At 40.4% G+C, this 25,163-nt stretch overlaps 1 protein-coding gene across 2 annotated transcripts; it reads left to right on the top strand.

Moving 5' to 3' along the window:
- The first annotated feature begins 202 nt into the window (after positions 1 to 202).
- Positions 203 to 20,423, top strand: LOC113404990 (kidney mitochondrial carrier protein 1). Of its 2 annotated transcripts, none has more exons than XM_026649565.2 (10): positions 203 to 301; positions 2,407 to 2,488; positions 4,039 to 4,186; positions 5,656 to 5,750; positions 6,105 to 6,190; positions 8,625 to 8,720; positions 12,629 to 12,753; positions 13,610 to 13,745; positions 18,510 to 18,590; positions 19,594 to 20,423. In XM_026649565.2, the coding sequence occupies exons 2-10, from the start codon at positions 2,425 to 2,427 to the stop codon at positions 19,633 to 19,635; spliced, it is 873 nt and encodes a 290-aa protein (XP_026505350.1). In that variant the 5' UTR covers positions 203 to 301; positions 2,407 to 2,424; the 3' UTR covers positions 19,636 to 20,423. The 2 variants fall into 2 exon arrangements, with proteins under 2 accessions (XP_026505350.1, XP_026505313.1); XM_026649528.2 differs by having other exon boundaries at positions 262 to 301; positions 2,388 to 2,488.
- The last annotated feature ends 4,740 nt before the right edge of the window (positions 20,424 to 25,163 follow it).

Raw genomic sequence — 25,163 nt, 5'->3', positions numbered from 1 at the left:
TAGATCTAAAGTTATCCCGGGGCAGACGCCGCCTCAGCTCGGCCGCGCTTCGCCCCTTCCCCCGACTCCGCGTGAGCCGGCACTGACGGGCAGCCCCGCTCCACCAATGGGAGGACGGGGCGTGGCTCGAGGAGGCTCGGGGGTTGGCGGTGGCGCGCGGGCCGGCCTACGCAGGGCGAGGGCTGGGCCGGTGGTTATAAATCTCCGGGGCAAAGCGCTGCCGCGCCGTTCGGTCCCGAGTCCTTGGCGGGGCGGCGAGTTGGCCGGGACCCAGCGGGGCGGGAGCGAGGCGCCGCCGCCGGTAAGCGCGGGGGGGGCTCTGGTCGCGTGTGGCCGGCTGGGCTCTGGAGCGTCGCCCCGCGGCGGGGCCCTGCTGTGGGCATCGCTCCCGGCCGCTCGCGGGGGCCGCTGCGCCGGCGTCTGCTCGCGCTGGCGCCCGGGTCTGCAGAACGTGCCGTGCGAGCGCGCGGCTGGCGGCGCCGAGGGGCTTTTTCCCGGGGGCGGCTCGTTAAGTCCCATTCCGGGGGGGGGATCACTGGGGCGCAGCCGCATCGCGTAATGGCCACTGGCCGGAGACCCGGGTGCTGGACAGTGCCCGGTGCGCGCCTCTGGCCGGCCTTATTCCCTCTCCTGAGCCCGGCAGCCCCGTGACGGCCGGCGCCCGCGCAGGGGTCACATTTGTCTTTACATGTTGGCGTGGAAAGCGGAGTGACTGACGTTCCTGTTGCGCGCCCCCTCCCCCCTCATTAAAAGCTTCAGCTCGGCTTTCTTGGGTGAAAGTGAAAACTGCCTCAGAAGGATGTGTCCTTGCCTCGGTGCCCTGCTTCATGGCATGCGTCAAGAAAGCTGCTGCTGTTCGGCCTTGCTCATCTCCTCCAGTGCCTTCCCAGTTCTTCAAGGGAGAGGACTAGGGCAGGCAATAGGCCAGGGGTTCTCAAACTGGGGGTCGGGACCCCTCGGGGTCACAAGGTTATTACATGGGGGGGTCGCGAGCTGTCAGCCTCCACCCCAAACCCTGCTTTACATCCAGCATTTATAATGGTGTTAAATATATAAAAAAGTGTTTTTAATTTATAAGGGGGTCACACTCAGAGGTTCACTATGTGAAAGGGGTCACCAGTACAAAAGTTTGAGAGCCACTGCTATAGGCTGACAAGTATAGGGAACAAAGATGGCTTAATTTTGTACCACAAAAAACACTTGTCGTCTTTGGAAAAGTCTAACGTGTGTTGTCAGCTCTATTAAAAACTACTGCGATAGTGGTGAGAACAGGATGAATTCCAATGTGGATTTGGGCATTGGGTAAAATATTTGAAATCTGTGTCTAGTGGCTTTTTCTTGTACTGTGACAGTTGGAAAACAGGCATTACAAATAATTCCTGCATAAAATAATGTGATAGGAGGGAAATTGAGTTACTTTGGGTCTGCCTTTAGATTTGCTGAGGGTCTGCTGCTTCCAGTAACTTCATTTGGAGTTCTGGATTCTCCGCACTTCTGAACATAAGGCCCAAGATTAAGAAGGCTTCGGTTTTTTTTGTTTTTGCTTTTTTGCTTTGGCAAATATAGAAGATACCAACATTAGTGGCTACATGTTGCCCCGCCGTCAGATTTATAAAATGAATGTTGTCTATAGAGAAGATAGGTCATGTATTGTACCCAACATTTCTCATAATAAAAGAACAAGGACATTCAGTGAAACGAAAATGCAAATATCTAGATATTTGTATGCAAATATGGTAGTAAGCCAATGCTAACCTGCTTCTTGATTGTACAGTTAACTTTTTAATTGCAAAAGAACAGACCCAAAAAATTCAGTAATGACTAACTTAAAAATCACACTGGCTATGAAGCCATAGATTAATATTAGCTCAGCTAGAATTGTAGGAACATGGGTGGGGAGGCACTTTTTTTATCTTAATAGTCAATCATAATAGTATTGAGTTGTATGCTCCTAAAATGATCCCTGATAAGTATTTGTTATAGCCTTTTACAATCAAGGTATTGGTAGTCAAAACACTTGTTGAATATCCTGATTCAAATCTAGATGTGTGACAGCATTGTTAACTTTCTGGTAACCAGAAAGTCAATTAAATATCACATTATTCTTTTAATTTTTCTGAAGGTTAATGTTTTAATTGATAATGCATTTGAGTTTATTTTAAAATGTTCTGTTATAAGCGTGCCAAGCTTCCTAATATGTAATACAGTGCTTTGCTGTATCAGTTTACTGTACAGTGACACACATTATAGTCTAGATCTCTTGCTGCTGTAGTAAAAAAAAAAAAATGCATTTGAGGGAGGAATATTAGTAACAAGTTCAGAATATTGGGCAATATAGTTCTCCTAAAAATACTAATATTTTGTATCTTTCAAATACCTATTAAAAGCTGTTGCTGCCTCTTATAGAAAGAAGAATCCAGAAGAATGTCGGCACTGAACTGGAAGCCATTTGTTTATGGAGGCTTAGCTTCAATCACTGCAGAATGTGGTAAGTAGTTAATCTTCTAACTGTTTGCATGACTTATTCTACATTAGGAGGTTCAGTTTCAACTCACAAATTTATCTAATGTGAAAAATAAAATAGCTACTGCAATAGATTACTAACTTATATTTAAAAGTGCGTCCAGAAGAACTTAAATTTTGAAGGGCTATTGTTGCTTTTTGTCTAAAATGTATATTTTTGAAGTAAAGGAGAAAAATAGTCACCAACCCAATTGATGATACTCAAGTGTTCTTTCATATTGCCAAATAAAAGTTTGTCATGTTAACTTGGTTTTTTAAAGAAAAAGGAATTGAGGAATTGTTTGCTCCAAGATATCCTTGAGTGCCCCTTAAATTTTTATTAAAGGGGGAGGTCTTGAATGCTGGATTTTTGTGTGTGAATTTGTGGCATTGAGATCTGGAAATGTGGTATTGGAAATAGTATTATGATAAAATATGGTAGTGATCTCATAACAGGGGTTAAAACGCAAATAGAGGCTAGGTCTACACTATGGGGGGGGGGTCGACGCAACTTCAGCTACGTGAATAGTGTAGCTGAAGTGGCGTATTTTAGGTCGACTTACCTGGCTGTGAGGACGGCGGCGAGTCAACCGCTGCTGTGCCGCCGTCGACTCCGCTTCCGCCTCTTGCTGCGGTGGATTTCCGGAGTCGATGGAAGAGCCATCGGGGATCGATTTTATCGCGTCTTCACTAAACGCGATAAGTCGATCCCCAATAGATCGATTGCTACCCGCTGATTCGGCGGGTAGTGAAGACGTGCCCGGAGATTATGGGGGTAGATGTGAAGAAGCAGCCATTTCTTCCTCAGGCCTTGAGAGAATTTGTGTAACATATTATCAGGAGCAATTCCTTTTTTGGAAGAAATAATTTTCTTAAATTTGTAGACAATAAGTGCCTGTACAGTTTCTGATTCTCAAAATTTTTGCCCTTGTGTACAGCTTGAAACATCTAACAGCAAAGTAAAATCATGATAGCCTTTCAATTCACTTAACATCATGAGTATAATTTAGCGCACACAGTCTAAATCGGCTGAATCAAATTTTTCACTAACGACAAGTAACACAGTATAGCTATTGATGTATAATCTCACAGAAAATGAACTTTGAGAGTCTGCTTTTAAGCTGCACCCATTTAGAGCCAAATTCTGAAGACCTTTTCTCATATAAGTAATTCTTGTTCATGTCCATAGTTGCACTGATGTCAGTGGGAACTAATCACATGATCAAGGGGATTTGCAGGTCCAGGCCTTCTTCTACAAACCACATAAGAAACTGAAGTTCCTGTTTTGTCTCTCTATAACTTGATATTAAAGCACAGGCTGCTACTGTAGAGCTCTCTATAAAGCCATCTATTATGGTTCTTCATTTGAGTACAAATGACAAGTTCTGTTAGCCTGCAACTAATTATACATTTTCTCTTGTCTTTAGAAAATACTGAGGTTCTACATTATGTTAACATTTTTGTTTATTATGTATTTGCTTTGGCTAGACAAATGTTTCATGTTAAATTAATATGTTTTCCTCCCCTGACTTTAAGGTACTTTCCCAATTGATCTGACCAAAACACGTCTCCAGGTTCAAGGTCAAACTAATGATGCCAAATTTAAAGAGATTCGTTACAGAGGAATGGTGCATGCACTAGTGAGGATATGGAGAGAAGAAGGGTTGAAAGCACTATATTCTGGGTAAAATAAAATATACTTTATGTAACCAGTTTGCATTTGTGAATTTTGGGACAGTTTATGAAAAAATATGGTCGCATACAATAGTATTGGATTTTATAAATATGATTTTTTTTTTTTTTAGTTAGCCCCACTTAAAAAAGATCGTGGGGGAGAGGCAGGCCACATCGGACAAAGTATTTGAATAGAAATGGTTCAGAAAATAGTACATAATTTCAAAGTACAATATTTTTACATCATGGTAATTGCTACTTGTGAATGGCATCTTATTTTTTAATAAAACTTACCCACTGTAGTAGAAGGGAGGTTTTTCATAGTTCGCTTTGAGATTGTAGGTGTACTGTTATAACTGTATTTCACAATGCATTATATTTTTGGAAAATTCATCCAAATAGACCAGTAAGATACCATATAACTTCCATGTAAGTTATTGAGAAGTCATTTTTACTACTATATTGTACGATAAACCCTCCATCCACTAATGTAAGTCAGGTATATCATTTCATATTAGTGATGGCAAAAGTAAATTTAAATCCCAACTTCATTTGCCAAGTGATAACCAACTTCATTTGTGTGGTGTCCTTGGGAGTCCATTTGTAGGGTTAACATCTCTACTGAACTGATGATTAATACAAGCATGAACTTTCATAGAAATGAAGAATGAGTGTGATACGTTTGTATTAGAGCTTAGGTGTAGTAAACTTGTAGTAGCAAAATCATCTTATGTCATAGTATATCGTTGCACATGCAATGCGTCAACTATAACAATAGCAGTAAAAATCCATTTGGCTTTCATTGTTGTGATGTTTATAGGTCATTAGATTAAAAAAAATCCTGTTTCTTATGAAATCAGTGGTGACCATATTTTTGAGATTTGTTTTCCTACACAAAAGTGAAAAACTGGTATTCTCTCATTGTAGCTGACATAAAATTGAAACATACATGTGCTGTGCATATTTGTATTCAAATGTAGCTTTTATACTTTAGTGACATCAAGTTTTAAACTCCCACTGTTAATGTCAGGCGATACTTTCAAAGTACCACATCAAGTTACAGGAAATCTTAAATACTGTTTTAAAACATTATTCAAAGAATATCTTTTGTTCTGTATACATCGATTTTTAGATTTTCAGCTAGTGGCCAAGTAGGAAATGATTACTAAATTAGTACCAGTATTCATTATGGCAGTCACTGTGGTCAGGTTTTTTCCTCCACCCTTTTAAAAGGGTTGGTAGTACCACCGCACCTTCATTTCTTTCATACTTGAATATAATCTTTACTGAAAGCCTTCCCCCTATCTGTACTGGTTCTGAAATAATCTGGTTTAAATGAACAAACCTTTCACTTTTTGTGCATAACCTGAGTTCAGCCTATTCTACTCTAAAAATTTGTTGAATAAACCTTATTTGTGGTTACTGAGACTTCAGGAAGCTTTGAAGATACAAGTTATCTGCTTCTTCCTATTTTTATAGGATTGCCCCTGCAATGTTACGCCAGGCTTCATATGGAACAATAAAAATAGGCACTTACCAAAGCTTGAAGAGAATGTTTGTTGAGCAACCAGAAGGTGAGTGGGTTTTTCAGCTTTGTTACCACTGCTTGTTAATATAGTTCATCTAGAGTTGTTTGTATTGTTTCCATATCGGTCATATGATGCATACATACATTGTATTGTATCAATGAAATGTATGTGTGCATCAGCTTCATATTTATTCATTGTAAAAATGGTTCTGCAGATGAAATTCCAATAAAAATTGAGCTATCTTTCTTTAAAAAAAAAAAAAAAAAAATTGACTTTGAGGGTATAGCTCCTTACTTTCAACTGACTTTCATTAAAGAAGGTAAAGCATTGACTTGCACTTGATGTCTTATCACAGTGTAAAAGCCTGTGGCTGAGAATTTGTTTTTGCTTCTGGAATAGATGAAACCCTGGTGATAAATGTATTATGTGGCATTCTTTCGGGGGTGATTTCATCATCTATTGCCAACCCTACAGATGTTTTGAAGGTAAGTGGTATTTTTTATCAAGTTTCTATTTTCGGCATAGGTTCCTTTGTATTCTTGAGATGAGAACAGTCTACTGATGATCATTGCATGCTGTGTTGTGTTGCTTTAAATATACTCACTTTTTGCAAATTACTTAATAGTTCAGAAAGGTTCCAGGGGAAGAACTGAACTATAGAAATTTCCCTCCAGGCATGCTGGTCAGCTGGAGGCATGCAATTAGATGAAATCAGTGTCCTTGGAGGCAAGGAGAACCACTTGGTTACTTACTTTTTTTTTTTCTTGCTTCAGAGCACAATGAACTACTAAAGTTGCTCTTGCCCTCCCCTTGCCCCAAACTTGACATGTGCTGAAGCTGTACTCTAAATTTAAAAAATCTGTGTGAGTTAACCTACACTGCTTACAATGCTGTTCATTTGGAAGTATGTAAAGGACCACTTACCCATCACGGACATCCAGAAATCTCTAGGTTGGAAGAAGTATTAGGGTTCTAGGAAAAAAAATCCAGTAGGTTAGGATCTCCATTGTCTCCTATGAAAAACTAGTAGCACAGTGCCCCTTTGAAACAATGCCCCTGCATGGTGCATTAATGACTTGAGCAGAGTGCCACCTAGTGAAATCACCCACACCACGTTTTCAGCAACAGTTTTAAAATTTGTGGGTATCTCCTGTCCAAGTACTGGTAAGGTTGATCTTATTTAACTTACAAGATCATGGCCTGAGATTACTTGGCTGCTTCTGCACATGCTATAGTTTCCTGAGAATTGAGGGGGGAAAAATCTTGCTTTTTACATAGTGCCTAATTTTAGTCCTCCTTCCTCTCAAATAAAATAGACTGAAAACAAATTGTTTACAACCTCCCATTTCATAGAAGGGGTAGTGGAAGTATCAACACAGGTAAGCTCCATTCTTTATCGGCTCCATTCTGGAATAATAGTGTACTATGTGACAGAGGACAATACCCTGGACGGACTTTAATGAATTAAGTTAAATGTCACTGGAGTTCATTGTATTAAAAATGCAATTGTTTGTGTTATGAGATTGTGTATAACTTTTTTTTAGAAGAAGGGTGATGCTAACATAATTCTTCTGGTAATTGTCCCTTTGAAGCTACCTCTGCAGAGCTTCGTATAACCTAGGTCAAACTGGTTTCTCCAGGAACCAATGGACAAAGAAAAGATTTTTGGATAAAGAGCCTGGTTTTAAACAGGTTCACGGCCATTCTAATCTGCAAATGGACAGGACTTCTGGTCCAAGGTGGGCCCCAATCTTTAGGGAAGAGTTGAAAAGAATGTGGCCTACTGAGGCCACATAAGACTGAGCACTTGTTCTGAGTTGAAGGTGTGATGAACTTACGACCATAGGGCGCACTGCTACGTGGGTGGGGTTTGAAGGACTAATCACCAATCAGAGTCCTTGTTGTATTGTGAAGGTGATCTCTGGCAAGCTTATTAGCATGTATGCAGGTTTTAATGTTTCTGGTGTTTTCTCTGTAATGCTTTCTACCTTAAGAATAAATCTGCTTGCTTAGAAATAGCAGTGTGGTAACTCATAACTGACAATCACACTGTATTGTCTCAGAGGAGAGACTTGAATCGTGCCTGCTTAGACAGTCTCTCTTTTGCTGGGAAAATCACATGGTCAGGAATGTATGCAGCCTGTAAATACCCCAGTCAGAAGGGACAGAGATGCATGTCTCCACTGAAGAGGCAATGGTTGTGGAGCTGGAAGCCTAGAGGGGGGGGTGCCCTTTCTGGACCATAGAGGGAGAATACAGCTGCAGTTGTCCTGAACTTGTGACAGACTCCATTCCGTAGTGATGGTATGTATGCTGGGCTGGGTGACACTATTAACTCCCAAAATTAGGGGTGAATACTCATTTGCTTGTCACACTTGCCATGAATCCAGCAATTTGTCCTTGAAAAATCAGTCTTTAATTTCAAATCGAAAGTCAAGTACATAGTTCTTCCGAGCTGAAACTCTCATCATATTTAAAGGTGCCACAGGACCCTCTGTTGCTCTCATCATATTGACCTTTTGTGTTAAGATGTAGCTGGTGAGTTCAAGGGAGAACGCTGTAACGGACACCATGCAGAAGTCTTCTGTCAATCTAATCTACATGTTAATGCACCAATTCAAAAATAGCAGTGATTTGTGGTAACTAATTTAAAAGCTACACCAAGTACTAGTTCAAATTCAACTGTTCCAAATATAGCAGCTGTAGTCGAAGGATAGCTGATACATATCTACAGATAGCTGGTATTACCATGATGCAGTCAGTCCATACTTGTATAGTTGAGAAGCAGAGATCATATTTTGAAAATGTTTTAAACTGTGTTATTTTGCAGCGCCTCTTCGTAAGGTTGAGAAACTCGACTAAATTATTGTTTTTAGTGTTTGAAAACTGATAACTGCTTTTTGTTTTGGGCTGCCTTAGATCAGAATGCAGGCCCAAGGCAGTGTGATTCAAGGAGGAATGATGGGCAATTTCATACAAATTTACCAAAAAGAAGGCACTAGAGGACTATGGAAAGTAAGTTCTTCAACTATTACACTAACTTTTCTGAGGTCGTTCTTGCAATAGTACATAAAAAAAAATCCATTTACTATTGTACATATTGTTGCATGTAGTTCTGCAATGTCGACCAAAATATTGGTGTAACATGTACCTAAAGTTGTATATATGTGTCTATTTTTTACTGCTATATTGCTTGCCATTCAAGGATTTCAAAAGCAGTTGAGAAGTATTAATGTATGTAGATAGACTCATCACCTCTTTGGAGTAGTATCTCCATTTTACAAAAGGAGTGTAGTGTACAAGAGTGAGAGTTTATGGACATACTAGGGCAGAGTTCAGGTTACGTTGGCATGACCATTACCTCTTCAATTCCTGGTTTTCAGAGGTTTGAATGTCACTAAACTTGACATTTTGGAAGGGTTCAAGACATCACTGAGCAAAGTTAACTCCAGGTTAATGACGTTTCTGGTCAGTGAGGTTCCTAGTTTGCGTAATATTTTTTTGTAGGAGTTAGTGGTCATTTACGCAGTTGTAGTTATTTCATAGGTTTGCAGTTGAGATGCTACCATGGCTAGTGGTGATGTCTAGCTCATAGCATTTTTCATCAGTAGATCACGAAACTTTACAAAGGAGGTTAACATCATTATATTATTCACCCAGCGGGTCAGTGGCATAGCCAGAAATACACCTCTACCTCGATATAACGTGACCCGATATAACACAAATTTGAATATAACGCGGTAAAGCAGTGCTCCGGGGGGGCGGGGATGCGCACTCCGGTGGATCAAAGCAAGTTCAATATAACGCGGTTTCATCTATAACGCGGTAAGATTTTTTTGGCTCCCGAGGACAGCATTGTATCGGGGTAGAGGTGTAGATCCCAGGTCTGAGTCCCAGTTCTGTGCTCTCTACTAGGCCACATGGTTATGTGATTCCTATTTACGCTTCCACCTTCCTGTGCACTTTGTTATAGTGGAATGGGGACAGTGGTCATGCTTTGAAATGTTTTGGAGGGTATAACTGCTGACAGGACTGGTGAGAGGACTCAAAACTATCAGGAGTTTGGGACAAACTGTCTATTACATGGCATTTTCAGTAACTAAGCAAGTGAGAGAAGACTGGTGTCTCTGTCCTTCACCACTCTTTCCCCACCATTCTCTGCGACATCTAGCCCCAAGCCAGCATCTAGCTCACCCTCCCTTTCCAGTCCCATTTAGCCATTAGCATATAGAAGGTTGTTCCTTTGTGCATAAATATGATGTGGCACCCTCTGCTGCATACATGTGATGGGCAGCAGCTTACTGGAGGATTGCACACTTCCTTGGTTAAATAGACTGGGCCCCCTTTGCCCCTGCTTCAGGCAGGTTTCCCCAGCTTTCCCCAAACCTATCTGGTCTACCCCATGCAGGGGAGTCACCTTGACTCATTTCCTGGTTTTTAGAGGTTTCAATGTGCTTTACCTTGATCCTAGCTCACAAGGAGAGCAGAGGGGGCTTCTATCCCCAAACGGGTAGAACTTTCCCAGATCCTGGCACACAGGAGGGGAAAATGGGGAGCTGACAGGCTCCCACTCTCTCTGACTTGAGCCCCCAACCTCTTCCTCTCCCCTTCCCTTACTCAGCCCCTCCCCTACTCCTCTGCCTCTAATCCTCCCAGCAATTGTTTGCATGTGTAACTTATTTTCTCCTAAGAAATAGTTTGAGCACCTTCTGAATTACCTGCTGTACTCAGAGTATCTATCCCCTCCACCCCAAAAAAATACCCTGGTACAAGGGGATTGTACAAAATATGCAAATAGATGTTTCAAAGATTTCTGCCAAGTGTAGGTTTCAAACTTATTGCTGTGTGTAGCTCAAGTTCAATGACCGTATCATGTCCCCATGAGCCACCCAAGTCATGTGGAAACTGGCTGACTAGAAACCTCTTGGCTAGATTTTCTGCACGTGTACTTTGTAATCTATTTGGCACATGAACATTGAGTGCAGACCTCTTTACAAAGTTTAACTCTTTTTTGATCAACATTTTCAATATTACTTCCCCAAAGAGGTAGTGCTTGCCATGCAGTACCTGGGATAAATCTGGGGTATGATCAGAGCAATGATTTAAGCCCCATATCTGCACAAAACACATTAGTAGAATGTGTTAACATTAAACTGTCGGTTGTTGTTTTTTTTTTTTTTTTTTTTTTTAAGGGACTCCTTTGCTCAAATAACCCCAAATTTGGATACTTAACTCAGCTCACCCTTTGAAGGACAGCTAATTTCAAGGCAATCTGAATAAGTATGTGGATATTAGAACACTTGGAGTTAGCCTTTAAATGGGGCTTCTCAACCTTAGCTCTGCTATAAGTTATTGACAAAAGTTATCCTCTCTCTAGCTGAAAACTGTTACTTATATTGGTGACGGTAAAATATTTCCTTGGCCCAGGGAATAAAACTCTTCCATTAACTAACGAATTAACCTCAAGTTATAACACTTACAAGGAGTATTGCGACAATAAGAACATAAGAATGGCCATACTGGGTCAGACCAAAGGTCCATCCAGCCCAGTATCCTATCTGCCAACAGTGGCCAATGCCAGGTGCCCCAGAGGGAGTGAACCTAACCGGTAATGATCAAGTGATCTCTCTCCTGCCATCCATCTCCATCCTCTGACCGATAGACAGGCTAGGGACACCATTCCTTACCCATCCTGGCTAATAGCCATTAATGGACTTAACCTCCATGAATTTATCTAGGTCTCTTTTAACTGTATATAGAATTTATTTTAACTGTATATACCTTTACTCGCTGACTTAAAATTGAAAGACATCTTTAAATATATTATAGCCTGGTTCAAGAGCAGGGCTGGTTTTGTTAAATAGCTTCAGTATGGGGCAGCTCACATCGTTAGGTGAATGTCTGTGAAAGCAGGGACCAGATGGTTCTGGGGATTGGTAATTTGAATAGTCTCTTGATTTGATTTATAGTTTTCTGGTTCAAACTTAGCCCAGGGTGGTAGAGGAGTTGTTCAGTGGTCCGTTTCTTGTGATCCCGTGGGTTAAGGCATGGGTCTGGAGAATGGGATTTTATTCCAAGTTCTACCGAGAACCATGTGAACTTGAAGTAGTTACTTAAGCTGTGGACATCTTTTCCCGTCTGCAAAATTTGAATAATTTCTGCAGTTTGGAGGAATTGGGTATTAGCCATTTAAATGGTGTGGGAAGCCCTCTGTAAAACATGTTATGATCCGCTGATGAAAAGCACGACAGTGTTTAAAATAAACTGTACTTGGCATTAAATAATATTTAATGAACTTGTATATTAGCGTGTCATGGACTGCCTCGTAAGCCATTCATGATTACAGAAAATCTCTGTGGCCACTACTGAAATTCTATGCATGAAAAATATTTGCTTTTCCACCTGTTGAGAACAGTTAGTGGTTAGTCTTTGAAAAATGCAGTCCGTCTACTTTTGCTTTCCATTTCATCTTCCCCCCTCAATATTCTTGGTTTCTCTCAGCTGACTGTAAGATGAGCCAGCACCAGCCTACCAGCTCTCGGCAGACTACCAGCAGCAGTCCATAGACTTCAGTTTGAGAACATCTGTTGTAGGTCATGGCTGAGATCTTGGTAGGGCAGTATGGGGAAGCTTGGATTGCCACTGTGCGTTATCTGTTCGCAGATTATCTCCAGTCACTAGGGTGGTCTGTCTGGGATCTTTTACAAGCAGTACATTTACACACCTTTATACCATACACCACTTTATTTTTTTAAAAACAATCTTTATAGAGTGTATTTTCTCAGTATACAAAACTTCTTTTATGAATATTTCCTAGGTGCATTTAATCTAAAATGTAATGGTATTTCTGAGTTATCTTCAACCAGACATAAAAATGATGCAGTTTTAAAAATATCTCAAACATTATACATTTGTTTTGCCAGGGGGTGTCCCTAACAGCTCAGAGAGCTGCTATTGTTGTGGGAGTGGAGCTGCCGGTCTATGATCTCACCAAGAAGCACATAATTATGTCTGGACTCATGGGAGACACTGTGTATACTCACTTTCTGTAAGTTTGAACAGGCATAAGAGTTAAGTTTACAAAGATTTATTTGTATGATTAAATCCCCTTTCAGAGGTTACACATTAATCCCTTAATGTTGGACTCTTCAGAGAACATAATTGGATCTCACATTTTGTTTTTTTCTCACTATCAGTTGAGATGTAAATATACTTCTAGTGTATTTAAATGTTTACTTGTAGTATTATTTCAAATGCCATTTCATGCCATGGAAGCTAATAGTTTTTGTGCTATTTATGTATGTTTTGACATGTGTAGATATTTTTATTGTTCAAAATACCTAAATTAGGTGTGTATATAAAGGCTGAAACTAAAATGTGTTTACTAATCTGAAAATATCAGGATGGATTTTTAAAGTGTGAAACGTCTTCCTGATTGTGTGTGTGTGTGTGTGTATATGTGTGTGTGAATGTGTGTGTGTGCGCGTATGGGATAGCTCAGTGGTTTGAGCATTGGCCTGCTAAACCCAGGGTTGTGAGTTCAATCCTTGAGGGGGCCACTTAGGGATCTGGGGCAAAAATCAGTACTTGGTCCTGCTAGTGAAGGCAGGGGGCTAGACTCGATGACCTTTCAAGGTCCCTTCCGGTTCTAGGAGATAGGATATCTCCATTAATTTAATTTATTTAATTTAATTTAATGTATGTATGTATAAAACAAGTCTTAGCTTGTGATATATTTTTTTCAGGTAAACTAACTGAAAAAGTAGTTTATTAATAGAAATGCAAACACAACTTTTAGCTATAGCATAGATATTTTTAATTTTCCATAAGAGAAGGGGTGTTTCTGTATACTTCTAAGTTGCTGGTAGTAGGTCATATTTTTATAATGGTTTATCTTGCATTAGCTCAAGCTTCACCTGTGGATTAGCTGGAGCACTTGCATCAAATCCAGTTGATGTTGTGAGGACACGGATGATGAATCAGAGATTTCAAGATGGAACACATTCAGGGTACAAGGGCACTTTGGATTGCTTGTTACAAGTAAGTACAAAGTGTATAGCAACTAGTGGTAACTTTTATACAATCTTGTGATATCAAACATGAATTAGAGGGTTTTCTGCATTGTGGATAGAAATTGTTAGCTGTTCTAGAAAGCCACTTCTGTGGTGTAGGAATTATTTTAGAGAGAACTCTGGGAATAATCCATTTTAACTTTTGAACTTGCTGTGCCATGTGCATCTTTCAAAGTTTTGGACTCAAATCATGCCCCACCTCTCCCACCTTCTGCTGTGTAAAAATTATTCTGTGTTGATGGAAAGCAAGGAGGTCTGTCTGCAGCATGGAGGAACATATATGAATTTGTTCCTTCTGGTATTTAGGTCACGTATACTAACAGGGAATTCTTCTGATATGAGCACACTTTTTAAAAAGGTAATGAAAATCTTATCATGAAAATACTTATTGAAATATTGGGGACAAGGAGAAATGAGAATTTTTCAAGTTTCCTGAATATAGGGACCTCCCAAGGTTGACAGCTTCTGTCGCTATAGAAGTGTCTATGCTACAGCAGCACAGCTACGGTGCTGAAGCATTGCCACTGTAGTGCCCGTAGTCTATGGCTTAAGACTGGCAGCTTCCCCCTGCGGTGGCTACTGTATCTTCTTAACCCACTTCTTACAGCAGTGGTCACTAACCTGTCGATCGTGATAGACTGGTCGATCCTGGAGCCTCTGCCAGTTGATCACAATCTCCGGGCTGCTAAAAGTCCAGTGGTGCAGCAGGGCTCAGGCAGGCCTGCTTGCCTGCCATGGCCCCACATTGCTCCCGGAAGCGGCTGGCTGCTGGCATGTCTCTACGGCCCCTGCACCAGCCTGGAGCCCCCTCCCACACTCTGAACCCCTTGGCTCCAGCCCAGAGCCTGCACCCCCTCCCAACCCCCTACCCCAGCCTGGTGAAAGTGAGTGAGGGTGGGGAAGAGCGAGCGCTGAGAGCGGGGAATGGAGTGAGCAGGGCAGGGCCTCGGGGAAGGGGTGGGGTAGATCGTCAGTTGATCTTAAATTTAAAAAGTGATCTTGTGTGTGAAAAGATTGGAGACCACTGTCTTACAGGCTACTTGGGGAAAATATTTAACACAGGGCCACCTGCTGGTGAAGGAGGGAAATGGTACCAGAAGAAGCTGCTAGGGCCAGTAGAAAAGACTGATTTTGGTGATTGGTGGCTAAAGGTGCTGAACACTATTTTGCTGTAAGAGGATTATGGGTCATTACCTCCTGCAAGGTCTCTTGGGGAGGCTGTCTTGGAAACTAACATGAAGTAAATACAACTTGGCCATTTGTTTCAGTTGCAGGTTTTTAGGTAACTCCCACCTGTGGCTAAATCACTGTTAGAGACAAAATCAGAACCCTGGCCCTTCTGTATCTGACATGCCAGCGTAGAGGAAGCAGCATAGGGCTAAATGTTACTCATTGTAATATCTCAGCATATTAGATAGGTCTGATAGAGAGCTCCTTTGTGTCACAGGTCAAGCACACCCCTGCCTTTCATTAACGAGGAACAGAACCTAGGATTTGAGACACTAGTTCAAACTTTTGATACCTTTGAATTATTTAAAGTTAGAAATAGAATGTTTAGCCAAAAAGCAAAGTGAAATTGTGGAAGGAGACTGATATCCATGCTTCAGAAACACTCCTAACTGTGGACTGTAGGAAATCCTTAAATTTACCTAACAATTCCAGCCAAGTTACATTGTCAGATGCCAAGAGTCCTGAAAGAACTCAAATATGAAATTGCATAACTACTACTGTGCTATATAACCTATTGCTTAAATCAGCCTCTCTACCAGACAAGAGGGCAGCAAATGTAATGCCTATTTTTTTTTTTTTTTTTATATATATATAAAGACTTCAGAGGTGATCTTGGGGAATTACAGGCTGGTAAGCCTAACTTCAGTACCAGGCAAATTGGTTGCAGCTAGGAAAGAACAAAATTATCAGACACACAAATGAACAAAATATGTTGGGGAAGAGTCAACATGGCTTTTGTAAAGGGAAGTCATGCCTCACCAATCTATTAGAATACTTTGAGGGGATCAACAAGCATGTGGATAATGGTGATTCGAAAGATATGATATATACTTGGACTTTTTCCTCACCAAAGGCTTTTAAGCAAAGTGTAAGGAGTCATGGGATAAGAGGGAAGGTACTTTCATGGATCAGTAACTGGTTAAAAAATAGGAAACAAAGGGTGGGAATAAATGGTAAATTTTCAGAATGGAGAGAGGTAAATAGCAGTGTCCCCCAGGAGTCTGTACTGAGACCAGTCCTATTCAACATATTCATAACTGATCTGAAAAAAGGGGTAAACAGCGAGGTGGCAAAATTTACAGATAATATAAAATTACTCAAGATAGTAAAGTCTAAAGCTGACTAAGAATTACAAAGGTATCTCACTGAAGTGAGTGATTGGGAAACAAAATGGCAGATATAATTCAATGTTGATAACTGCAAAGTAATACACATTGAAAAAAATAATCCCAATTGTCCACACACAATGATGCACATTAAATTAGCTGTTAACCATTCAAGGAAGAGATCTTGGAGTCCTAGTGGATAGTTCCCTGAAAACACCTGCTTAATATACAGCAACAGTCAAAAAAAGCTAACAATGTTAGGAACTTTTAAGAAAGGGATAAGAAGACAGAAAATATCCAGAATGCCACTATATAAATGCATAGTATGTCCACACTGAGTATTGCATACAGGTCTGGTTGTGTTACAGTACTTCAAAAAGATTCTTTTCGCCACACCGCTTCCAATTATAATGTAATAAAAATAATTAGGAGTATGGAACAGTTTTTCCATACAAGGAGACCTTAAAAAGACTGGGACTGTTCAGCTTAGAAAAGAGACAACTAAGGGGGATATGATAGAGGTCTAAAATCATGAATGATATGGAGAAAGTGAATAGGGAAGTGTGATTTACCCCTTCACATAACACAAAAACTAGGGGTCTCCCAATGAAATTCATAGGCAGCAGAATTAAAACAAACATAAGTACTTCACACAATGCACAGTCAACCTGTGGAACTCGTTGCCAGAGGATGTTGTGAAGACTAAAAGTAAAAGTGGGTTAAAAAAGAATTAGATAAGGTCATGGAAGGTAGGTCCATCAATGGCTGTTAGCCAAGATGATCAGGGATGTAACCACATGCTCTGGGTGTCCCTAAGCATGCAACTGCCAGAGCCTGGGACTGGACTACAGGCTGGATCACTTAAAATTGCCCTGTTGTCTTCATTCCTTCTGAAGAGTCTAGCACTGGCCATTGTCAGAGACAGGATGCTTGGTTGGATGGGCCATTGCTCTGAGTAAATATGGCTGTTCTTAGCGTCTGATGTCTTGTCATTACATGTTGCTTTGTGTTTTTAAAATGTATTTGTAAAGGTTCATGCTAAAAAAAAAAAAATCACCTTTATGTAGCCCAAATAGCAACAGGAAACATGGATATGTTTGTGCTGCAAATTAAGGGGCAATGAGTGTTGGTATGCCTATCTATGCTATAACTTTAATTTAGTACTGGTAACAGTGGCAATGAAGATATGGTAGCACGGACCTTGGTGCGGGCTAGCTGCTGGAGTACATACCTAGGATCCGTAGTGGGCTTGTGTTGGGATGGCTAGCCCATACTGTCACATCTTAACTGTTACCCTCACTAGCTAAATCAAAGCCAGTGTGGGTATGCCTAGCCCTGCTACATTTAGTCCTTAATTTGTGGTGTGGACATACCCTGTGTCACAGATTTCAGGTGTGGGTTTCCTAATCTTCACTGAGGAAGTTTAAACAGAGCAATGGGGAACCAACTTGCTGTTTGGGTTCACAATGCCGCATGGGAAGTTAAATCTCCCTCCAAAAACTTTGCAATGCAAGCTGTTTTAAAAATATACTAATCTTTCCCCATAATTCATAAAACCTAATATTCTTTGTATGTAGTGGATGACTGGGAAGGGAAAATTGTGGGCCCAGTGTAAATGAAAGATCCCTTTTTAAAATAACACGACATAAAATTGTCTTTGAAAATGGAAATTATTTCTTCAAGGAGACTCGAGTTTTTGCCTATAGTCCCATATTAATCTGCTCTGTTTGAGTCTAAATGAAAGTTATATGTTAAACGTTACTTGAGAGCAGCTGAAACTTTTAAAACTTCAAAAATGTGGGGGAAGATTTTCAAAAAACAATCTTAAACTTTTTTTGACTAGGTCTGATTCTTAATATTATGTCTAATATTTCATGTTCCGTTACTGGACAAAAATAACCCTCACTGGGCTTAAATTTAGTTTGTAATACCTCTTTACTAGTAAAGTTAAATTAGTTTTATCATATTGCTGTCAATGTGGATTATTTAATTTAAATATAGAGCAGTGAAAATTGTTGTGGTTAAAGTAAGATCTTAACTTACTCAGTCTGATGTTGGAAACTCCTGCTGTCCTATTGCTGATTCCACAAGAAGGTCACTGATCAGCAGATTTAAATGCCAAACTCCCCCTGAAAGGTTTTGGAGAGGTAGTCATGATTCTTGTCTTTGTCCAAAAACTGGATGGGCAGTAATTCTGCAACATTCCCAGTCTGAGTTGCTATGAGGTAAGAGACTATTACTGTGAATTGAACCAAGTGTCTTCCTCCTGTGATAGCACAGAGCACTTTGTAATGGCGTTCATTATGTTAAGTATTAGCTGTTCTTTGGCTATAATCTTTCAATGAAAGTTGTCACTCTTTTCTCATTCATATGTGGTTTTAAAATATTTGTTTCAGACATGGAGGTATGAAGGCTTTTTTGCTTTATATAAAGGATTCTGGCCAAACTGGTTGAGACTCGGTCCTTGGAATATTATCGTATCCTTTTCAGAAGTGTTTGAAAATTTTTATTAAACTCTTTTTTGTGATGAGCAGTGGGCATTGAGTTGAGAGACAATTGACTAGTGAATTGTGCTTCATATAAAACATTTGGTGTAACTTGTCAGCATAAAAGTAAATTTATTCTCCATCTCTTTATAAATGGAGTATTACCAGCACCTATTGTATTAATATTCCATAAGATTCATACAAAGTTGAACCTCTGAATATAATCTTTTTTTCAAAACACATTTTCCTTTAGCTCCCAATTTCCCATTTGTTTGTTTTTAGATTGCAGTGTTTAGTTGACGTACTAGTGACCAGGTCAATTAACAATTTGGGGGGTTTTGCTGTTTGAGTTTATTTTCTGCATTAAAAAAACTGTTTGCAGATGGTCACAAGATCTTTTCACCCACCATTTTCTACCCTATTATGCAACTTGTACAGTAGACCATTTGCCATCTATTTATCCTTAAGTTCTCATTGTTTTGTGAGACGCTAAGAGGCAGCTGTAATATTCCTTTCTCTCTTCCCACAAACAAGAATCTACACACCTTCATAGTTTCACCCACTAAGAAGATAAGAGGCAAAAAGACTTTGGGTTCCTTTCCTATTATGGCCTCTTTGACCTTTCCCCAATTCTAACTTGCATATTTAAGGTGCTTGGGATAGAATCTGGGGAAGGATTAGGCTGTACTAGGAGGAGGATCCTGTTGATGAGAGTAACATGCACTGAAACAAGTTTCCCCTTAGCAGTTTGCTACAATGTTCCCTAGAGTTCTCTGTGCCCAGGACTATAGGGAACATTATAGCAACTGATGGAGAGGAGTGACTTGTCTTGTGGTGGACTGGTGGTTGTGTTAGGAGGCATTTAATGGGAGACCAAAGTTCCATAGGCCTGCAGTCGGTAGTTAAATGAATGTGGTAGGTATTATGCATCACAAATGTGTTAAAACAAAAAATGCAGATATCTGCAATTGTTTTCCTTGACTAATTGCACCAGTTCTTTTTGACATATGAACAGCTGAAGAAATTGGATTTCTGAAAGATGCTAGATTGTGTAATAAATCAGTAAACTGTGCTGACATGGTATTTGAACTCAAGGCATCTTTTTAAAAATGCTCTTCAGTGTTTTCTCATCGGAGCATAGGACTTGCTGGCAAAATGCAGTAAGAGCATCAGAAGAACATTGTAAATCAAGACTATACATAAAATGATCTCAGAACTGAGGATGCTTAACTGATATGCCAAATGCTATGCACCAATTATTGAAATAGAACCTAAAGTTGGCAATACTCCTCTATCAACTGTTTAAATGCTGTTAGACATAATGTATGGTACAACTCCAAAGGTTTTTCTGCTGAAATGTTGTACTTCTGGATGAAATTTTAATAGGAAAAGAGCTACATCTGTTTGTCCAGAGGTAAGTAGGTTATGGAAGAGCCTCACTCTTTCGTCCATGCTCATGAAACTTGATATATTAATGTGGTCATAAATAGTTCTGAAATTTTCGATGCCTTGGAGTTCAAGAGCAGACACGGAAAATTTTATTCCTAGTGACTCCAGGTCTTTGTAAAAGTATTTGTTAAATGAACTTCTGGATTCAGAGCACATTTCTGTTGCCTTCTATCATTTAAATGTATATGTAACTTGCGCTGGGAGCAATGAAGCTTCAGTTTAACGTAACTTGTTACTGTCACCATTTTGCATGTTTGAGAAAAGTCTGGCATTTTTTAAAATACCTTATTCTTGGTCTTCAATAGAAGGGATTCTAACATGTTTCATCAAGAAATTAATATCTATAGACTTTTAAAAATGTAGTAAAAATAGAGCATTCACTGTCCTATCTGCCTCCTGTGCAAGAGGGAATTAATTTTTCAATACGTGTTTGATTCTTATGAAGAGGATCTGCTTTAAGCAGTTAGTGGCTGTCACACATCACCTGAAAGATGCATGCTACACATTGAGGCTGTTGAACCACTGAAAGCTCAATAAATGCAGATGTTTACATACAGAGAGCATACATCCAAAAGAGGCAATCTAATGTATTGCTACCTTGCTAAACAAGAATTCTAGGAGAATTGTGCTCATCAATGTTGATACTTTCATTTAGCAAAATGAGTTCAGTTGAAGTTACTTTAATAGAACTTCTTTTAAGAGCAGTATGAGTTGAATTCTGTGTAGGTTCTACTTTTTCTTTGAATTGTGCAACAAAACTTTCTGCCATAAACTAAAGAAAATTAGTATCAGGATTACTGTATGAATGCAATTTATTCAGTTACAAAAGTATGGGAGTGAATGCCTATTCTGGATCCACTGCGGCTTGCAGTGTAGGATTATTAAGTGTACAGTTAGTTGTGGTGTATGGAGATTCCATCTTGAAACATTCGTTACAATACCTGCATATTCATACATTCCACTTAAACCAGTTCATGTTCTAGTATGGATTTAACTCTTAATATTTCAATGTTTAAATGGTTGGTTTCAAGATGCACAAAGTAGGTATTTTTTAAATGCACAAGGCACTTTTCTTCTGAAAATAGCAAGCATTAAGGTAAAAGCATTACTTTTCAAAGTGTTTGAATATTTTTAAGGCAAAAATTATGATGCATAGGTATGGTCGTGTGTGCTGTCTGTATTACTGCAATTCTTCTACTTTTGTGTAGAAATCTTTGTAAAATATTTTTTGTACAGAATGTAAAACAAAATTAAGGATATATCATTTAAACTTTTTAGAACTTAAACAGTTTTTAGAATGAGTAAAATGCATTGTTGCTCATGTTGAGGGACATTTGCTTACAAATGGAACCTAGGGATCGTTCTGAGGCATTTGGTTAGAGTGTAATTAGGATGGTCAGTAAGAGAATTTTCTGCTGGTACTGCAAACTGTATGTTGTAATTCATCATTTAGCTACATTAAAATGGGGTTCCTGTAACTAAAAATGTACATTTCAGACAGTCTCAATAGGCTAATAGTAACAAAAATCATGTGGGAAGTCTGACGAGCTAATTCACTTCCAGTTTGACAGGCTTGTAGACCCAAGGGCTCCATGATGGTAGAAAGGGTCAGACTGTCCTTTGGATGTTCGGTACCCCCCGCTGCTTAACACCAGAATCTTTGATCCCAATTGGAATGCCTTTGTTTGCAAAGGGTTGCTGTGGGTAAAATGGAAATCCTGACCATAACTACAAGTGTTTAGAAGTCCTCACAGTTCTCAGTGTCTCTTATGCTGCCCTGATGTTAAGGAAGAATTAGTGTTCCCCAACCTTTTCCAAACCATGACTCCATGTTACAACAGAAAAGTCTTGGGACCACATTCCCATCTAACTATAGAGAAAAGGAATGTTTGCAGTTTCCCAGAGTGAGATCCCATGCCACAGATATTGAAAACACTAGCTTACAATCCTAATGGCATGAAGGCATCAAAATAGCCTTGCCCAGCAGTGCCAGGGCTCTTAAACAACTTCTCTTAAGGAAAAGTCTGTGGGGAAAAAAGACATTTAAGCTAAGTTAAATGTTTGAAATTATCAGTTGTAATTGTACTTTCACCTACACATTCGTATTAATAGTATGAGCCTCTTGCAGAAATGTTCTGTTATTTTTCTGGTATGACTGAATTCTCAATGCTGCTTGATATGCAGAATGGGCAGGTTACCCCAATCCACTATACCATAAAGTTGAGTTTGTGGGCAGTGTATATGCAAGTATATTGTCTCATTTGCAGTAATATGCACCACCTGTCAAATGACATTACTAACCCTTCATGCTGCAACTTATCACATTGAAAGGGATATGCAAATATTAAGAAAATCACCAAAGCAACTATCTTTATTGTGCCCAAAATCATCGACTTATAGAATTGCATCACTTTGTTTTCATATTAGATCATATCAGTGTGTTCTGAAATATTGAACATATGTTTCATTCAGCCCAATATGTTACTGCTGCTCATAGATTTATTGTGCTAGTGAAGTTATTTATTCGTATGGAATGTTACAGGGAAACTGAATGTTTTTATGCTTTGTATTCACATGCCTTATCTGCATGGGAAAACGTGTCTTATTACATTCTCCCCCCACATGTATTTATTATTTAAGATGCTTTGGCCTGTGGGGAGCTAAAATAAATTTTCTAAGCTCACTCGACTTGATTTTCCCATTTCAACAATGCTTATTGCCCAATTAACAATCAAGACTGTTTGTAAATCCTCTTCAGCCCTAGATCTAAGTAAAACACGGTGATTTAATTCTGCCAACCTACTAATATCGTGAAAGTTTAACCATTTTTTTGGTCTTAGTTTTTTTTTTTTAAATGCCCTAACTCTGCTTGAAGTAGGGAGATGCTGCTGTACTGGCTGAGATAGAAGAAAGGCATGTAGGGCCATATTTTTAAATGTACTTGGATGCCAATCTGCATATTTAGGCACCTAAATACCTTTAAAAAGCTGGACTTTAGTATCCCCCCTCCTTTGCTGGGAGACTCCAGCAGCTGAAGGTAAATGCCATCTTTCTGTCTCCTTCCTCCCATATTTTGGAGAGGCTGGGAGGACCACAAACCTGCTGCAGACTTTGACGGGAGCAGAGACCTACCAATTAGGGTGGTAGAGAAAGGGGATGTGACCTGAGAGAGGCTTGATGTCAATTCTGAAGGAGTTCAGTAAGAGAAGCCTATTCTTGTAGCTCTAGAACTGCCCTGAGCGGGCTTCTCTTCAGTGGCACAGCATGTTCCTTTCTTCCCCCTAAGGCAGTGGTTTTCAAACTGCGGGTCACGACCCAGTACTGGGTCATGGAATGTAAGGCACTGGGTCGCGATGGCTCTGATCAGCACCACCAACCGGGGCATTAAAAGTCCCTACCTCTTCTGACACCGCGCTGTGCCCCAGAAGCGGCCAGCAGAAAGTCCAGCTCCTAGGTGAGCAGGCTATGGGGCTCTGAGCACCAGCTCCGCACTCACATTGGCCACACTCCTGGCCCGGGGGAGCTGGGGTAGGGGGGCCATGCCTCTGCTAGGAGCCGGACCTGTTGCTGGCTGCTTCTGGGGCACAATGTGGTCTGCGGTGCCAGGACAGGCAGGAAGGCTGCCTTATCACCCCCACTGCACTGCTGACTGTGAGTCCCCTCAGGTGAGCCCACACCCCAACCCTGTGCCCTAATCCCCTGCCTCAGCTCCCCCAAACCTCCTTTGTATCCCAAACCCCACATCCCTAGCTCCACCCCAGAGCCTGCATCCCAGCCCAGAGCTCTCTCCTGTACCCAACTCCCAGCCCAGAGCCCCCTCCTGCACACCAAACCCCTCATCCGTGGCCCCACCCCAGAGCCCCCTCCCACACCCTGCAGCCCAACCCTCTGCCCTAGCCCTGAGCCCCTCATCCCCAGCTTTGTTGGGTCACGGGCATCAACAATATTCTTCAACTGGGTTGCCAGAAAAAAGTTTGAAAATCACTACCCTAAGGTATCAAATGCCAGTTATTTGGGATATTTATAAATTGGGCTCTCAAAGTTGGGGCAGGTGGGCAAAATCAAAAGTTAGGGACTAGTAGCAACTTGCATTGTGCTTGTGAGGGACTCAAGCTGTAATAAAATACTTCATCCAGCATCTGTCTGAAATACTACCTTTTTAAGCACCTAGAGGTCAGGCACAATCAGAGCACATTCTGTAGCAATGTTAATTCTATCATGAATTTTGCACCTCCACACAGCTGTCACTCTTAGTGGACTGTAAAATGTAGCAAATTTTTGGACCATCTTTGAAGATGAGGGTTTTTTGCCATACTCCTTGGACACTGTCCAAGCAACTGGCCCCAGAACCTCATTCCTATTGTATATTCCAAAGAAGGTATCTCCTTCAGACAGCCTAAACTGCCAGCCTGCACTTCTGGTTCCTGTTGCTCCCTGGCTGCAAACTAAACTCTAGCTCCCATTCCCTGCACCTTTGTTGCTTGGTTCCATGGAACAGTGCAGGAGGAAGTATGCACTGTAATCAGATTAACCACACCTTGTAGGGAAAGCTAGAGCACAAGATGCAGGACAGGAAAGGCAAAAAACAATTATAGTGTGCCCAGCTACTGCAAAATGGTGAATGCCATAGCAAAAATGCCAAGTCTGTATTTTAGAAAAGTCCAACTCTAACTGTGGAATCAGAGTGCAGAGCCTCTTATGATAGATAATGCAGATCTACCTCACTTATTTTCAAGTTCTTTCCAGGCTCTGGCAGGCACCACTGCATCAGTTTGTACTGGGGTTACATTTTCAAGGTTATCTCCATACCTACAAGGGCTAGAAACATTTCTTTTTTAAGAGCAAGAGCTCAGATAATGGAGTACAACTCCATACCAAGGAGTCAATTCTGCAGCATATTCCATCACAATAGAAGTAGACAAAGCCTGAGTATAGTGTGATTTAGTACAGATAATTAGTATTTTAAAAAAGCCTCTTCAGTTTTCAATCTGGATTAAATTTGATCACAGCACCACCACTCAAACAATTTAGGAATGTTTAGTGACTTGATCATTTTGAAATACATTACTTAGAGATGAAATTTAAAGTATAATTTGTTTTCTAAAACAGTACTAA

The sequence above is a fragment of the Terrapene carolina genome, unplaced genomic scaffold, assembly GCF_002925995.2.
Source record: "Terrapene carolina triunguis isolate 2854851 unplaced genomic scaffold, T_m_triunguis-2.0 Scaffold17, whole genome shotgun sequence".
Classification (NCBI taxonomy): Eukaryota; Metazoa; Chordata; order Testudines; family Emydidae; genus Terrapene; species Terrapene triunguis.
The sequence above is the reverse complement of the archived record's forward strand: the minus strand, read 5'-3'. Positions and strand labels throughout refer to the sequence as shown.